This window comes from Copidosoma floridanum, unplaced genomic scaffold, assembly GCF_036245765.1.
Source record: "Copidosoma floridanum isolate Cflo_tuat_1 unplaced genomic scaffold, Cflo_Japanese_pri ptg000004l, whole genome shotgun sequence".
NCBI classification, from domain to species: Eukaryota; Metazoa; Arthropoda; class Insecta; order Hymenoptera; family Encyrtidae; genus Copidosoma; species Copidosoma floridanum.
In genome coordinates, this window is record NW_028321881.1 from 9,867,208 (window position 1) to 9,886,316 (window position 19,109).

The 19,109-nt window shown below is 35.6% G+C and overlaps 1 protein-coding gene across 1 annotated transcript in view; it reads right to left on the reverse strand.

The window, feature by feature from the left end:
• Positions 1–19,109, reverse strand: part of shtd (anaphase promoting complex subunit 1) — a 901,519-nt gene that overhangs the window by 829,661 nt on the left and 52,749 nt on the right. Inside the window, exon 2 of the mRNA XM_089595858.1 lies at positions 2,883–3,014. Within this exon, the coding sequence (XP_089451984.1) occupies positions 2,883–3,014 (132 nt within the window). The remainder of the gene's footprint in view (positions 1–2,882; positions 3,015–19,109) is intronic.

The following is a 19,109-nucleotide window of genomic DNA, read 5'->3' on the forward strand; positions in this document are numbered from 1 at the left end:
ATACTTATCTGCAGCACTCCCTATCTTACCAAGATACTACACTCGGACAATTTAAGATACACCAGTTACTGTCTCCAAGACAGAACACTAATATGTACTCGCAGTGATCCCTGTATTACTCAGCTGGCAGCGCTCTGATATGTACCCGCTGTGCCAGGATAATCGAAGGATCGAATAAAAGGATAAACGTTACATGTGTAAGTTCTATAGGGCGGCATAAGTAAACTTAAAAATAAAAAAAAATAAAAAATAAAAAAATAAGCCTTTGAGAAAAAGTTATGAGGTCCGAAGGGAGCACTAAAATTTTAGAAAAATGATACCTTGTGTAAATACTGTGAGGGATGGAGTGGAGTAAAGGGGTGATGGGGTCTTATACAAATGAAGATCAGGAAAAATACGTCCAACTGCAACGAATCCACCCTTTACTTGAAGGGGGGCAAAGGATAGTGTGAGGAGGGCTAAAAAAAATTTCTCTGTCACAACTATATAAATCTCACTAATATATAAAGCAAAGTCGCTAAAACCATTGTAATACCTAACCACGAAGACTACTCAACCGATTTGGCTGAAATTTTGTATACTGGTTCTGGAAACTTTGTAGATGGTTTTAGTATAGTTTTAATCTTGAAAAGATGGATGACAAAAGCAATAAATAAGCTCAAAGTTTTGAAAAATACGCTAGCTTTGCACTTTAGTTCAGTCTAATCCTCTAGATGGCGTCGAAGTTAAATCGAAATAATCTGCAATTGAATTAAATAAATGTGGTTACAATAGAAAATAACCGAGTGCCACAGTCAATCATCAGCAGTGCACAAAGCATAGAGCTCGAAGTCTTGCAGCTGGGGATCCTGGCTATAGACAAAACTGTTCTCTAATGGACAAGCAATTTACGTCGAGCTCCATCCTGATTAATCATAATTGACGAGTAGCCACCAGTAATAAGACGTTCTAAACGCTAACATCTCCGGGAAAATACCAGGAGACGTCTAGCTAGAATACACTCTCCACTAGCAAATTGGGGTCTTATGGTCATTTTTCTAACTAACCTGGTGCTGCTACCAGAGCAGATTATATTACAATAGCAAGCCGGGGAGAGCAACATTGAGTTCGGGCAGCCACAACGGCTTCCTCACTGGTTCGTAGAAATGGCATGTCCACACAGAAGGTATTCTCCAGGCCCACTTTCCTGACGACCAATAAGCGATTGATTATCCGACGAATGACCGAAAGGCGAGATATTATTTGGTAAATGGCGTACTTTCCTCCAGCACGGTCTCTATACGCAGGGACTCCAAGGGTTAGAATCAAGCTACCCACTCAGCCAGCTCTCCATCATTAAGAATAATAATAAAGAATGGCTAGATCACTACTGGTATTTACATATATGTACTTACATAACCATCATAAGTATTTACGTTTTCTACGTAACCATCAATCTCATCGGTTCTGATTAGGACCACCTAACATTAAACTACCTTGCCAACAAATATATGTTTACTACCATTTCCGGCAACGACTCGTCAACTCAAAGACTGTATAAAGCTGGCTACTGTTATACCAAGTCATAAGACCTCACAAGTGGAGTTGTTCGTTGCAACTTGATCAAACGAGACAGTTTCCAACGGGCAAGCATTACCAATCAATCTCCTAACCTTAGATTAACGAAACGACTGAGCTCTGCAAAAAAAAAGTGCTTTGATACCAACGTCTTCAGCGTAATACCAGGAGGCGTTGGGAAAGAGCTCTACAATTAGCTTTAACACTTCAGACGTAGCAGTTTTCTCACGGTCAGTCTGGTGCTACAACAGCAGGCCAAAGAAGATCACCTTTAGGTTTCTAGGCAGTCAGGTTTGCTGGAAACTTCAGTCAAAAAAGAGTTTAGCTCACCGGTCTTTTTTAGGGCCATTAGACACCAAACTATCTTACCAACAAATACATTACGACCGAAGAAAGTTGAAAAAAAACAGTCTTTAGGGCTCAAAGAAGTTTAACCTATGCCTATAGTCACAAGATTCGTACTCAAGACACGTACTCATTGTGGCAATGAAAAATGAAGAGATTAAGCTCCAGGACGTTGTTGCTTTAGTAACAAAGTTATAAGATTGGAAAAAACAATTTTTAAATCATATATTTTTTGTCAGTTTTAAATGTTTATAGTTATAATAAATATCCTTTTTCATTTATTATAACGTGAGAAAGTGCAAATCAACAGATCTGTAGAGCTAGCAACTATTTCATTGTGTAAGGAACGCACGGTACTTCTCAGCATAATTATATGTTTTTCCTATTTTGACAGCTTATTAATTGAAAGAATAAATTACATGGATTCCAAATAAACACGTTTTTAATAAGAAGATTTTCGTTTTGAGATGTGTCACAAATAAATGTAAAATTTTTAACTGGAAACAATTCCACTGGCAAACAGAAAAAAATTGCACGCGTTCGAACGAGTTCGATTTCACAAAAAAGAAAAAGGTTAACGATGGTTAGAAATGCGAATAAATAATAACTTCACAGTCAACATATAATATGATCATCCTTGCTTTAGATAAAACGGAAGTTTGGAGCTCGTTGAAGTAACATCCAAATACAGATTCAAAAAAAAATATTTTATAGGTCCATAGCTATATTGAAGAACTTATAGCACTTTTCTCTAAACAAGATATCAAGGGTTGACCGGCATGGGAATAAGATTTCCACGTATTTCTATACTTCATTCTATAGATGGATAGATCATAGATAGAAGTCCGTTATTCTGTGATTTCTCTAGCTGACAATATTTTTTTTTGGTAAAATACGTCTTATCATTTGGAATAGGGTCAAAATGTGGTATACCATACAGTGTAGTGAAAATGAGTGTTTTGTACAGTAAATTGACTTACCTTTGAATTAGAGCTTGCTATTTTTTGAGATGTTTTCTCTGTATCAGATAGTGAAACATGGCCATCGCATACAATACTGGTTTTGTATTCAGGGTGCTTTCGGCTGGAAAGCAGACCATGTGGCATATATTCCTACAACAATTAATTATAAAAAATATAAAATCAAAACATTAACAAGGGTGTAATCATAAAAAAATAAAAACTAGACAAGTTGTATGGTATGACTTTGGCCGTTATTTTTTAAAGTGTGTTTTACGTATTCATAGGCGATTATAAATTAGAACTTACAAACAGAATTTGTATCGCAATAAGACAATGGATAATTTTCTTCTAATTATAAGAATTTTTTGTAATTTTTCTACATAACATCATGTTATTTACGCACAAAACTAAAGGTGTTCACGAGGGAAGGGGTTTTATGCTGCTCCCAATCGAGTTCAGTCGTGTGGAGGTGGAAGTGGTTTACGGCAAAATAAATGTAACGCAAATGTGCAATAAAAAATTTATACAATATATTTACAGTGCTTAAATTATGAAAATATGCTCAAGTGAAGGCAAGCGGAGAGAAGCTTTCTCTGCCGCCGCGGCGCGCTAACTGACTTATTATGCTCGCAAAGCAATATTTATAGAGACAAAAGTTAAAGTAGAAACTTCTTGTACATTGATAAATAAAGGTACAAGAGTAAAGGTAAAACGGTCTCTTGGGCATTGCAAATGTACGCGATGATAAAGGCGTATGATCGGAAAATTACTTCAACTTTAATATAAGAATAACGAACGTGACGCAATTTGAATTTAGAAAAGGTTTGTCGGCAAATATTCAGGTACAAAACTGAACAAAAGGGTTACGCATATCATCCATAATACTGCAATACTCACTAACAAAAGTTAAACATAGCTGACTGCCTAAAAATACTTTAAACAATAAAAGACTTTTGCTAGTAAAAAGAGCACATCCAAACTCATACTAACTTTTGATAATTTAGTTTAAAAAATGCACTGACTACGATCTTCACTACCCACAGTCTAAGTTGTTCAGGAAACATTTTTTAAATCAACAATTACTGAAAAAAAGAATTTTTCTTCACTTTTAGCAGAATATCATACGTCATAATTTATTATTGCATTAACTATATCAGGAATAAGAAAGGCTACATGCTTGAAAATTAAGAAAAAGTACTGCTCTTGACGATATAAATAAGTGCTGCAAATCGGTGTTAAACTTAATAAATAATAAGCGAACGAGTTTTCTAACTTCCTTACATCCAAAATGCGTCATTTTTTAAAATTAACTTATTTTACTGGAATTAAGCCAGAAAATTAAAAAATTCCTTTGAATTTAATTTCTTCATAAAGTTGAAAAAAAAATTGATGTTGGCTAATTTAATAAAAATTTTTTTGATATCACCACTTTTTTGAACATCAGGATAGTCTGTACGTTCTGTTTCTTCAAGTTAAATACTGTTTCGCCCCACACCCTAGAAGCCACGAGCATTTTCAATCAAAGATCTGGTTTACTCGGTAAGCATGTGATTTTTTTTATGTTATTTACGCTACAACATTAACATGTTTGACGAATTCAGAATGTGTCATTCTCCACGAGAGCTTATAATAATAATAATAGTAATAATAATAATAATAATAATAATAACAATAATAATAATAATAATAATAATAGTCCTCGGGCTACGCCAGTCAGCCTATGGGGCACGCGCTCTCCGGATGGCAGATGGAGGCAAGCTTTCCGTGAGTATATGGTTCCAAGGCTCTGCAGCTGTCAGGGCTTGTATCCGTGGGTGGTTGGAAGAAAATAAAAGTTTCCATGGACTAACACGCCGAAAAGAAGCCCCAGTAAAAAAATCGAGAGTAGCTCCCCGAATGAAATGTATAATGAGTAACGCTGATGAAAACTTAGTACCCCAAGCGGTAACCTCTCTGAGAAAATCCACCACCAGTTCTGACCTGGTAGGACCCCGGGTGACTGGTGTAAGCCTCACCAATTCTGGGGGACGCCGCAAAGGCATCCAGAACGAAAGCAAGAAGATAACCTCTGACAAAAAAATACTCACAGAAGGGCTTAATATTCCTGCCCAACCATAGACGAGACAGGCTGCTAAGAACTGGAAGCAAAGCAAGTGACCTCAATGCTGCTAGCTTTTTCAGCAATAACACCAAGATGGATCTGGAATATACCAGGAACTTAAGATCAGAACTTACTATGGAGCAGACAAAGAAAGATACCTTATTCACAAAACTCGAGGAAATAATCAAAGAAATGACGGAAGCAGCAACAACGACGTATACAAAAACAGCAATGCCGATAAAAAAGGTATGAAAGTGGCTTTAAACCTTCTGCGTAACTTTAATAAGAGCCTTAAAGGGACAAAGAAAAAAAGAAAAAACCTCCTAGAACAAGGTGATTATAATCTAACGAGGAAGATGTACAGATCAGCAAGACGAAAGAGAATTACACGCTCTATTGAACCTAAATTAGTGAAAAGCACGCTGACAGGCAAGCAAAATAGGAGTCTGGAAGATCTCAATGAGACCCCTAATCCCCCGTCTAAAAAAAGAAGCAAGATCTGGTAAATCCAGAACTTGTCCTTAAGATAGGAATCAATGGCAGTAACAAAGGCAAACGAGATGATGCCAAACACAGGAGAAGAAAATTTTTGTTGAGGTCGCAGATGGGCAAAGCTTTGCCAAGGTCCTAAAGAAGATAAGGACTGATTTCAAGCCATAAGAGGCTGAGACCACAGTCAAAGAAGTCACTACGAGTAAAAAGGGAGATCTTCTTCTTGAAATAAAAGGAGTACGGGACAGAGGGGTCTTTCTTAGCAGTACAGTTAACACCATAGAAGGTCTAGGATCGGTTAAATCATATGAGAAAAAAGTAACGCTCCAAATTCAGGATTTGGATTTGATTACCAGGAAGACTGACGTCGAACGTGCATTGAGTAGAACCCCTGGTTATTCGCTACAGATAAGAGCAGTGACGCTGCTAGGAGTAAATAAGAGAGGCCAAAGGTAGATTTAGTGAATACTGGAGAGACTGATGACAGATATATAGAAAAAATGAGGAGGTTCTTAATAAGCTTCACAAGCTGCCAAGTGAGAAGACGGGTTGAAGTCCTCAGATGCTACCAGTGTCTGGGGTATGGACACATAGGTCGAAGCTATGCTTTCGATGTGTCAGCTGCAATCCCCGTGAAAAAGATTGCAAGGAGGAGGCCCGATTTTTCGCTTGCGGAACAAAAGGTGCCAAACATGGAGCAGGTAGCGATAGCTACCCAGCATTTAGAAAGGCACTAGAAAAGGCCAAAAGTAAGGCGCCTACTAGACGCAGATAGAGTTTAAGAGGATGTAAGCTAGATAACTATTGCAGACCCAAGCTGTACTGACTTACCAGAGCCATCAGCAAGGAGAAGCAACGAAAATCGATATTTCTGCAAAACAGCAGACGACCAGACGGAATAAAGAGAAGGCAACATTGCGATGGTACCAACACTCCGATGAAAGGCCACGTCAATGGTCAACACTCCGTGACCCTGGCTCGAAGTATTAATGCGAAAGCGGATTACAAGCCAGGTGTCCTAGAAGATAGGTTTTGCCAGTTTAGTGGGTATTTAGTCATTATCGCGAACAACACTGTACCGAGGAATAAGCATTTATAGGCTCACTCTGAGTCCCACTCAAGGAAGGGGTTTGTACCCCGTTCTATCATGCATTAAGCATTCTAGACGACCTCGGATGGACAAAATAATAATAATAATAGTAATAATAATAATAATAATAATAACAAAAATAATAAAAATAATAATAATACTCAAGTGTAAGGGTTAAGATTTTGTGTGCTTTTACAAGTATTATTAATAAATAACAGAGTTATAGCTAATGTGGATGTTTTTAAGCGTGAGCTGAGAAAACACCGAGCTCAAGCAGGAGAGTCATTTTGTGAAAATAATGTTTTGTAAGCGTATAAGGCAGCTGGAGACTGACAACAACAGCCTCAAAGAAAGCGTTTAAGGTTATATACATACATGGTACTGTAGTAAACAAAAGCATTGTGACGTTCAAACCGAGGAGCTGGGCCACAGGAGAGGTTACTCAATTTCAACACAGACGATATTAATACAAAACTGGTTTAAGGTCTACTAGAGCATTAAGAATCATTAAAAATTGAGAATCCGTGTGAACTTCAAAAAAGATAGAAAGATATATTTTTCCTTTAAGTGTCAGGTATGGTCAAAAACTCCCACTGGTTGAGAGGGCATAAGCGGGGCACGTAGGAGCATAATGGGAGGCTTGAGCTCGACCATGAGTTGAGTTTGGTAAAATATTTGACTAATATTTATAGAAGACTTTGACTAAGCTGAGGCACTGAGCGAGCTTGCATGAAATAGAGTTATAGAAAGTTTCGTGCGAATTATGGGAGTTTTCAAGATTCATTGTAGAATAGCGTCAAGTAATTAAATATTTTCTGAAAGGTATGGATGAAAATAAAATCAATTATACAATTTTTCATCAGTCGTTAAGACATATTCAAGATATTTAAGCAATCGTTAATGGTTAGGATACGATAGCTATAACGAGCGTATTTGTGCATTTGGATGAGTTATTTACTATGAGTTGTGAGAGAGGAGTCAATGTAAATGTAAATTGAAGACCAAATGCCGGACGTGAAGGTTGTGGAGAGTTTCGAGTGAGAGTACAGGGAGATCGGTCTGGTGAGCGGTTCAGATAGATGCAGAAAGATTAGTAAATAGAAACGAACCCAATTAACGTGCGAGGGTGAGGGGAGCACCGTGGACCAGAGGTAGGTAGGGCTGTCTCCTGAGATGTTATGCGGAGAAGCTGCGCCGTGAAAGTTGTATGCCAGTCGGAGTTTGTAGAAGATTTGTGGTGGGACGTCGAGGGTGCTTTGAAATGCAAGGATTCACAGGTGTACAGTAAGCCTACGTTTGAGGCTTGCGTTTGAAAAAAAATCGGTATCTGCACTGCTAGATACGGGCAGTCAAGTTACTTGTATTAATGAGCAGTTTAATGCAAGGGCATTTTGTCATAGAGTATTCCAAAGTTGCTCGTTAGATGGATCTAGTTGGCTGTGCGTCATAGGGTAATCGTGATAAAGAAAAAGGTTTGGTTGGAATGTTCGTGTGATAAGTTTACATTCAAACATGCATTTTTGGTAATACCTGAGCAGCTAGAGGAAAAGTATTGTAGCTAATGTAGAGATGATATGTGTGAGATGAGCAAGAAAATTTTAGAAAAGGGTATGAGTAATGAAAGACGATAAAAAATCGAAAGTCGAAATCGAGATGACAGTAAGTGAAAATCTGATTGGTGATGAGATGGGGCGTGCGGCTGATATATGGAGAAATAATTTTCGGTGCTCGGGCGGTTATGAGAAGCAAATTGCGTTAGCAATTAAACGTATGAAGGAAATAAATGGCGAGGAGCGCTATCAGACGCAGGCTTTTTCTAAACGGAGATACGTTTTTTCTGATAACCTGGGTCTCATTTAAGTTTACAGGCATATAATATAGCCCATTGCTCTAAAACTTTGTGTCATACGTTTTTACCTTATTTTTTTTTGCGGAATCAGGAAGCAGTTAGCGAGAAATAAGAGGTATGTTTAAACAGAATATTATTCATCTTTTAAATATTGAATTTTGTAACCAGATTAGAAATTTAGACAAAAACTATGGCACGATTTGACTGTCTTTGGACGCCAGATTTATAAATCACGTTGCAGCATCGGACAATAAGTCACCACCTTAAATTAACGAAAGGATACAAAAAACCAGCAGTATTTAGTATTTTTCAACTACTGACTTAGTGCGAGGATACTGGCAAATTCTGCTTAATGAAGAGTCACGCAAGTTTACGGCTTTTGTGTTTTTTTACGGCAATTATATAAGTTAAAGGTTATTCTGATTGGTCTAAAAACGTCGGGGACAGGTTTGGTACAGGCTTAGAGTACGGAGCTGGGAGAAGAGCTTCACATTTAAGACGCAATTGAATTATCTTAAAAGATTGTTTGAGTGCTTGAATAGACATAGCTTTGCACTAAGGTTAAAAAAATCTCTATTTTTCAGAAACCGGTAATATTTTTGGGTCTCATAGTATTATCCAAGGGGGTTAGAACTGATCAAAAGAAATACAACGAGTATCTAAATCCATAAACCAGCGACTATTTCAAGCCTTTTTTGTTGTCTGCTTCATATCAACAATTAATTATTAGACACACTGAATTTGTGGAAAGGTTTCAGGACGTTTTAAGTAATGAAAAAAGCAGTGGACTGATAAAGATGTGAATGCTTTTAATATGTTTAAGTCGAATTTTATTGATTCAGTAATTCTGCGTTATTATATCCCTGATGCACTATTCAGAGTAAAAATAGATGCTAGTAGTGTGAAAAGCGAGGATTGTATGATTAAAATGGCCCATTTGAGAGTTGGGAAAGAGGTTGTGACGGCAAGAACAGATATTGGAAAATATCAAAAGGCTAACAAAAAATTATCAAAACCAATAAAAAAAAGAGCGAAGCTGCAGTTCTGAGAGAAAAAAAGGGTTATTAGAAAACATTGAAGGTGTATTTGCCAGCCAAGCTTGTAGAAAATACAGTAAAATTTGCCCATGAAAAACTGGGGAACGCTGGAGGCTATAAGCTTTACCAATACCTGTCATTTTTTTTAATGGCCAAAATTTCGGACGCAAACTAAAATTATCACTAGTCAATACAACGTATTCCAGTGGATAAAGTTTTTCAATTGTAAAATGAAAGAATTTTACGGTTTCATGAAGGTAACCAAGCCCGAGAAGGTGGAGTGGTCGACTATTATTGTGTATTGCCAATTGCACGTGGCGGAATACAGTATATTTTTGTTGCACAAGATACGTTTTCGGAAATTATGACTCTTTTATTAATAAGATGAACTACAACAGCTGTATGCCTTAAAAAAAGTAAAAAATGTGTATTTTGAAGAAATAGGTAAACTAGAGCGCCTTTTCACAGATCATGGTAGTCAGTTTACATCACTGCTATGAAGGAGCTAGTTGGACAAAGTCGGAATCACAGCACATTTCTCGCTTATTGGGCACTCCCAGTCGAACCCTGCAAAACGTAGTATGCTAGAAGTTGTACATTTTTGCGTACAGATTGTGCAGACCACCACACGCAATGGGTCGTACTGTGCTCTTGCACGTCCCAAACATCTCTTATACCAACAAGGCGGTAACAACTAAATCTTTTCTAATTTACGATGGCACATAACGTACAAGCTATTGCACATGTCAAAACGCATTCAAGTTGGACGAAGTCGATGCACCTTGTCAAATGAAAGGAGTGTATAATTGCTGTAACTTGCAAAAAAATATGACACCTATTGTTGAGTAGCGACACGGGAGAAAAATAAGTTATTCGTTCAAGGTGCATACTAGCAAATTTTTAGCAGTATTGTTGTAGTGATATATTGTCAAGGCATAAGTCAGTAAATCATAATATTAATGTAAAAAAAGAAAAAAAGCGACATGTGTAAGTGTGCATATGTGAAAATTGTTTAGTTGTACGAATAGAGCACAAAGCCATGATTCAAGAAATTAACCCTGCATAGATCAATCTAGATCGGCTTATTGTAGCGGATCGTGCTCTATTTCAAATATCACGCACCTAAAGTGGGAGAAAAGATGGGGGGGGGGGAAAAGGTAGAGCTGTAGATGATGTGCTGATTTGCATACTTAGTTCTGAGCAAGAAGCACTTTTTCGTGTAAGGTCAGCGCGGTAGGCCGCTTTACGAGATCTGTTCCAAGCGAAGGCTTTGATTGATTTGCGTAAGAACTATTAGTCCAAAAAATGATATAAGTTGTTTAGCACTGGACAAGTGTAAAATGATTATCGTTTACGATCTTAAGCATCACCTTCCCCGGTAACTGAATAGATTGGCAACTTTGAAAGTAATCTTAATTGCAATAGAAGCTCTACAAAACATGACAGTTGTTATTTTTGTAATGCCAACTACAAAAAAAGAGAAAAAATACTATAACAGCGTTTTTAAAAAACGTTGACGACAAAGGGAGCTCACAAATTACACAGTATGGTTTCCATCAATTTAAAGACATTAAAGCAAACCAATATTGGACATGCAAAAAAAAGGTAAAATTTTATGTCTTCCCTTTTTATCGGATGCATGTAGAGCAAGAATTCAAAACAATCCTTTTTAGTGACTGAGAAATTTTATCTTTACTCGTAACAGCAAATAAAGCTTACGATGATTGCTACACGATGGAATTTACACAAAAAAAATATTTTCACACTCTTGAAATGATGTGCAAAACGATGGGATCCAAAGCAATTGACAGAATCTAGACAACCTAATAAATTGTAAAGAATTGAGGAGCTGGAAACGAAAAGGGCGCATAAGTTGAGAAACACGTAAAAATGTTGTCCAAGGAGTTAATTTTTCAAACTCACCATATCGATTGTTAAAAAATACTAGCTTGTATAGAATGAAAATCCACACCTTTTTTACATTTACAACTTTTTGAATCAAGTCGTACTTTTTGAGATAAGAAATAAAAACCGCATTTCTTGAAAACTCAAATTCAATCACTTTTAAAAACATAAATTGCTGTTTCTCAGTCAATTATGATCGAAATCGTTTGAAATTTAGTACGGGTACGTGGAATGCCTCAGCGCTGCCGATGAATTAATCAGATTTAGTTGAATTTTTTATAATTAATTAATATTTAATTAGAAGTAGGTAGTGCACGGATTACGAAGGTTGTCAACTTCAATGAAATAAATTGTGCGGGAAAGTTTCAGCTTGACAAAATTTTCAGCGACAAAGTTGTTCCTCAATATTCGAAGAAGTTTTCCTAAAAGTTTCAAATCGATTTATCAAAAAACAGCCGAGATAGAGAACTTTTTGTAACAACGTGCACGGATGGTAGGCAATAAGCTGTCACCGGCATGCAGCAGACGGCCTAACCTGATGGTGTTGTTGAGCTGGGCGACCGCCGTGGCTCAGTTATTGTCAGCTGTGCACGTTCTATTTATACAAAGTTCTATATTTCGGCTGTTCTTCAAGAATACCTACGCTCCTGAAATGAATAATGTGAATGATGAGCACCGTGGACGCAAAAGGATAAGAAACGAAAAAAACTGGCAATCAAACCTGAAAAAAAGAGCTAAAAATGAGGTACATATTTACGTATACGTGTCTGTTCATACGTATTGTGTTTTTACTCATTTTTTTGTTGAGCATTCACGAAATGCTATGGAAATTTGTGTTCATATATAAGTGAATACCGTTTGATATTTTATCATTGATTACCTGATGTTATTTATGTTGCTTACTTTGCTTATTTCGATAAAGTAGGAAAAAAGATTGTTAAAAAAGACATGGATCAAGAAAATAAAAACAAACTGAAAACAGAGCCAAAAAGGAAAAAAAACGAAGATTCTATTAGCCAGAAAAAAGAGATTAAATTGAAAAAAATTGTTGAACGGAAAAAAAGCTTAAAAGCAGCTGGCAAAAGCAAAGTACAAATTAAGCGTGATCATAAAAACATAAAAAAAGCATAAGAGCAGGAATTAAAAAGTGATGAGCAGTAACTCAAGACAAAAAACAGATTAAAACAGATGTAAAATTTAACAGAGAATTATTAATTAAAATTACTTAGACAGAATACAGTCAAATTTTAATAAAATAGTTAAATGAAATTTTAATGATTAAACTAAATAAAATTATTCAGAAAAGTTGCTTACTATAATATTGTCTTCAATTCTTTACAAGATTTCATCATTTATATTATTCATTTCAGGAGCGTAGGTATTCTTGAAGAACAGCCGAAATATAGAACTTTGTATAAATAGAACGTGCACAGCTGACAATAACTGAGCCACGGCGGTCGCCCAGCTCAACAACACCATCAGGTTAGGCCGTCTGCTGCATGCCGGTGACAGCTTATTGCCTACCATCCGTGCACGTTGTTACAAAAAGTTCTCTATCTCGGCTGTTTTTTGATAAATCGATTTGAAACTTTTAGGAAAACTTCTTCGAATATTGAGGAACAACTTTGTCACTGAAAATTTTGTCAAGCTGAAACTTTCCCGCACAATTTATTTCATTGAAGTTGACAACCTTCGTAATCCGTGCACTACCTACTTCTAATTAAATATTAATTAATTATAAAAAATTCAACTAAATCTGATTAATTCATCGGCAGCGCTGAGGCATTCCACGTACCCGTACTAAATTTCAAACGATTTCGATCATAATTGACTGAGAAACAGCAATTTATGTTTTTAAAAGTGATTGAATTTGAGTTTTCAAGAAATGCGGTTTTTATTTCTTATCTCAAAAAGTACGACTTGATTCAAAAAGTTGTAAATGTAAAAAAGGTGTGGATTTTCATTCTATACAAGCTAGTGTTTTTTAAAAATCGATATGGTGAGTTTGAAAAATTTACTCCTTGGACAATACTTTTACGTGTTTCTCAACTTATGCGCCCTTTTCGTTTCCAGCTCCTCAATTGATACTCTTAAGGGCAAAATATTCTACTTTTGCATAACCATCGCTCGTTTGATTATTTCACTATTACATGATAGAAAAAGATGGTATATGCTAAAAATATTAAACATGTTTCAAAAAGTCTATAAATTTTACTCTGACATGTAAGATACTGTGAAAACTTCGACAAATAAGGTTTATTATCCTAGTACCTTCCTATTGATGTATTACTTACAACGTTCCTACAAATTTCGCAACTTAGAATTCCCGAATTTCCAGGAGCGTAATAAGCTGATTTCCAGGATTTTTTTTTGAATTAATATAATTTTGAGGCAAGTTAGGATGCAAAATAATACTTGTAAATTTTTTTCATTGTATTTTTTATTTTATTTAAAAGAGTAATATTGTTAGAATGACATAATAGTACGTAACAGCGATAAAGTTATTTCTTATAAATAAAATTTTTTTCAAAATACAGTATTTAAAATCATTATTAACTTTACTTTTGACTTTTTAGAATAGACAGTTTTTATTCAATTTTTTTGAATCTCTCGTTAAGACCTACTTCTTTCATCCAAAAATCATCAAGTCGATCAGTCTTATGATTAAATGCTTTGGCAGCTTTTTCAAAATATAAACTTTCAATCACTATTTTAAAATCTCTTTCAACTTTATCGGCACTTAACCCACTTATTCTATTATACTCTATAAATGTGCCTAATGCTTTAGTAAGTTAGGTAATACTGATTGATGTACTTCTTATAATTAATTCAGGATCACAAAAGCTCATGTACCGTACTCAAGGAAACTTAAGACGAGATTTTTCTAATATTTTTTTGATGATACTGATTAAAATTATGCAACAGTCTTTTTGAAATTTTGAATGATTTTCCTGACTCAAACCTTTACAATTACTGAGCGCATTTAGTCTTGTGTCTTAATTTCATTTTACCGATTGGAAGTGAATTTTCTCCTTTTTTTCAATTAACATTCCAGTAATTAGTCTCAGCTTGAATTACTTCCTCTTTTATAAATCTTTCTAAAGTTTTTAAGTAAAATTTTGAGATCTGTGTAAAGATATGGTATCATTGGTTTGTCAGCTTGAAATTCGGTTAAAAAAGGCTCATTATCAGCAGCAACAGTTGAAAAAAAGGCTAATTGAGCTTTTAGTAATTCATCGTGTAAGTAATTTGCCATAGTTATGAAGTTTTTATTATTCTTAACAGAAATTTTAAATTTATTTTTTGTCCTTTTTATTTCATTTGAATACTTTTGTAAACTAGGAAGTTCGTGTTCAGCTTTTTCCACCGCAATGATATTTTCAACCCATCGTGTTGAGCAAAATTTGTGCGGTCCATTTGATGTTGAATACTTTATGTAATCGCATCTTCGACCAGATGAATGACTAAATAAATAATATATAGCTTTCAAAAACTCTGTGATCTCCCATGACTAGAAACAAAACCAGTTTTATAAGCATTGTGAATAGTATGCAATCCGCAAGAACCCAATTCGAACAACTTACCATCAGTTTGTTTAATTAAATCTCGTTGAAAATCGTTCAAAAACTTCCAGTTAACGTTTGGACCATCCATTACAATTTGAGTTAGTTTTAAAAATTAAGATTTTCTACGTTATTTTTAAACTCTTTGAGTAAATCAATGGTTCTTGTGTGTGTGAGAAACGATGTCGAGGCTTAGAAAAGCCGCTATCTTATGTAAATTTACATGAGCTGATTGGCGCTGGCAGTGTTGTTTGGATCCCAATCAGAGTGGAAAAGTCGTCAAAATTTGTATGTAATCGTGAGTGCAAGCGAAACAGCAGGAGGACACAACGCATATGATGTGTATATATATATATATATATATATATATATCTCCCTATATTATATCGTTGTGTTGACGAAAGTGAGTCTCAGCCCCTTCCACTCCCCCTCAGCACCCCCTCCGTCGCCCCAATAAAATACTTATTTATCTAATGTTTTACCATCATAAATGTTAAAAAATATACGCAATTTAGTACCTAAGTCGTACCTCGTTTTAAGGGTTTTTTTAAGTCACTGATGATAGGTCCCCCTCTGTCTATTCGCTTTCCCTTCCTCACTATGTGTCTCTGAAGTACCATTATTTGTTCAACTTGATTGAACTTTTACATTTCAAATCTCTTTCTGGTCTATGTCTACTTTACCCAAATATAAAATTCTAAATTACCTGAGGACTTTATTAACAAAAAGACAGAATTCAGGAGAAGGTATAATTACATACACAAACACAATTACGCTTTAGAAACAATAATTAATTCTATTAGCTGAATTTTGTGACATTTCATGTGTCGTTTTAGCCCATCTGTTTTTTTAAAACTCTTTCCACATTTTTCACATATTTGTTTTTCATGGTTTTTATAAATTAACATACGTCTGTTTTAATGTGACGATCTTCTAAGTTACATATTTTTGAATTACTGAAAAATTTCTAGCTAAACAATATTTTGAATTTCTAATTTATTCTTGGATGCAATTTGAATAAAAATTCTTTTTGGATTCTTACATCTTAATAAAGCAACGTATAATTGTCCGTAAGAGAATAAAGGTTTTTTAATATACAATCCTAAGTAAATCAAAACTCTGTTTACTGATTTTTTAATAAATATAGAACATGCTAATACAAAGGGAAACTGCTTTCTATAGTAGACAAAAGGTAATGATAATGAGGTGCCAGTATTTAATGTTATTCTAGGAATATAAACTTTGCTTTTTTTTCTCCCATAACTATTTCTGCTTCTATATTATACTTAAATAATTTTGTTATTTTCAACCTGGTGCCTCTGCAGAGACCGTCTGATATACTTCAAGTTCTTATGAACACTACTATAGCATTTATTATTAATTTGAATTTGTGTAATGGAAGACCCTCTCTAATATTATTTTAAAATACTATTGGAAAATTAATATTTGTGTTAATTTAATTATGTTAAGTTAATCATATGTTTTATCAACTCCTTTGTGAGTCACGTATTCTGCTGTTAAGAACTAATTTTCAGCCTGCATTGATAAATACACGAGTAATGTCGTTAATTTGCCTACTCAATCTGTTAGTGGGGGGTTGGCGCGCGGAGCGCGCAGGGGGCGTTTGCCCCACTAGTATATATACTTATATATGTGTTTATATATGTATTGTATCTCCAATATTTATAAAAAATGTAAATCTCCCGTTCCCTCGACAACTGTTTGTAAATTTTTATCAATAAAAGAATAAATTCGGACTTTTTTTTGTTTTCTTTCATGGAACAAAAAAATTTATTTTTCAGCATCTTGATTTTAATTCTTGGATTTCTCCCGATTTCCAGGACGTGAAAAAAAAAACCTTGAGTGTTCCCGGATTTCCCGATTTTACAGGTTCTGTAGAAACCCTGACTTAGTAAGAAAAATTACTGCGATCGCATGAAGGTAATTTCCAATTTTTTTCTGGTAACAACAATCGAAGTATAAAAATCTTCCTTCGGTGCAATATTTTTCGCATCCTGTCCCAGTAATATTTTTTATATGTTAATGGACGTAGGGCGATATTTTTTTTTTATTATACATTAACCAAAATGTTTCACCAAAAAGAGGAGAAATATAGCTAGGTGAAGAAAAGTAAAAAAACTTAGTAACAAATCAGTCTTTATCAGACACTCTCAGCAGATGCTTGATTTCTAGCTGCTACGTAACAATAGCTTTAGGCGTAATACTAAGTTTTTAGTCTGTTTTATTCTTAATTTAGTTGAAAGTTTCGAAAAATGTATGTTTTTGCACTACTGCATTTTACTTGAATTTGCTCAAATTATGTAAGAGTATGTTCTGCTGTATTAGCTTTTTCTAGCTACAGAAATTTTGTTTAATTTACTCTACGGAAATAAAAAATATTTAAAATAGAAGTATTGACGAACGCTGCTTTATTTAAAGGCTGTCCATTCTTTCACACAACACGCGACTCTCGTGTCAGATGATGTGAATTACGTGTACCCTAATAAGTGATTTGATGCTGCCTGGTCGCGCTGTATCCTTTTTGCTTAACACGAAGTCTCTTAGCCATTTAAGCGGTAGTAGAGTGTATGCCATTTAACGCAAAAAATAATGAGTTACTGAAATAAATGTACGACGTATTCGCCAAAATTGATGAATAATATGTATACAATTTCATAAAATTTCTATTTTGCGTACTTCTAAAAGATATATAGAATACTTTTTTTACCGTAGTTGCACAAATATATTCTGACGGTTCCAAAAGTCATCAAAATATTCACTGTATTCTCTAAAAAACAGGAGATACCTTTAAATGATGTTATGCCTAGATTGTCAGGGGTGAAAATTTCTTACAAGAAGCAAAAAATACCTTCTGGTTAATAAAAAATTTTACATAAGTGTTTTTCCTCTACTGTCTGAAGTGAAAATTGAAAACTGTTTCCATCAATATTTATTCATAATGTATTATGTAGAGATTAAACAGGGCTAACAACAAAAGAAGCTAGAAAAACCAATGTCTGGTACGTCGTGAGTGATTAAGATGCACAACATCCCTGCAGGTAACAAAATCATTTAATATTTGTATTTTTGACATACTTTGTATTACTTTTTAGTTGTGTATTACTTTCTAATAAAAACACAAATCACTGATTCATTTGGACGAATCTTTCTTAATAATGCGCGTTTTAAAAAATTGTTGCTGTAAGTTATCGTTGATTATTTACATGCGATAAATATATTTTCTTACAATTTTTAGTATTTTATTAACTTGATATTTTATCACATACATTATGACTGTATATAGCTAAAATCTACAAAAAAGTGACTGGAAAAAAAGTGACGTTGCTCTCCTCACTCACGTCACTACCAATACTCGAGACACTTGTTCGTCGTCCTTTACCTCAAAATGGCCATAGGACATCCAACAGTCTCTGCTGGACAGGAATAGCATCTTTGTGCCCCTCTCCCCCAGAACCCGTGAGGCCTGCGACAGTCACCCAGGCTTTTACCGGATCGGAACTACTTCCGGAATCTCTCTGAGAGGTTACCACCTGGGGTACTTGTTTTGCATTAACATTCTTTATTTTTGCTTTTTTTTGAGTAACGTGCTAACCCGCGAAGGCCAGCACTACCCTTTTTTCTGAAATACAAAATTTGGAAAGGGTTAAAACCAAGGGAGCAGCTCTCTCTGTTTCCAGAGAAGAATAATACTTGCTCAGACCGGCCGGGACTCGCCACTGCGGGCTTTTGTTCCACCCCGGAACCGTGTTAGCATTACTTCAGGGTGGATTCTTCAGGGAGACCATCGCGTGTCACAGCATTAACGAGCTAACTCGCCACCATTTGCTAGAGGTACCAATCCTCTCGAGGTCTGAAAAGGACTCGGGATCCCTGAAAATTGGCAATCGTTCTCTAGTGCTACAACATTTCATGCTTTCCTATACCACTGCCTAAAGGGCAGCTTCAGCGTCCCGAGCGGGTGCTTTCTCCTCTTTCTTTGTGCGACGGACCACTAACCCGGCGTAAACGTCTACCGCCCTCCATCTCTGTTCGGTACGAAACATCTCAGAGATGATGTTTTTGGGAGTGAGTGCCACGCCATGCTTGTCCACCAGTTGCTGGCGCTCACGGTGCCAGCTCTTGCACACGAAAAACGTGTGTTCAACGGTATCATCCACCGCGGGGCAGTGGGCACATCTGGAGGATGC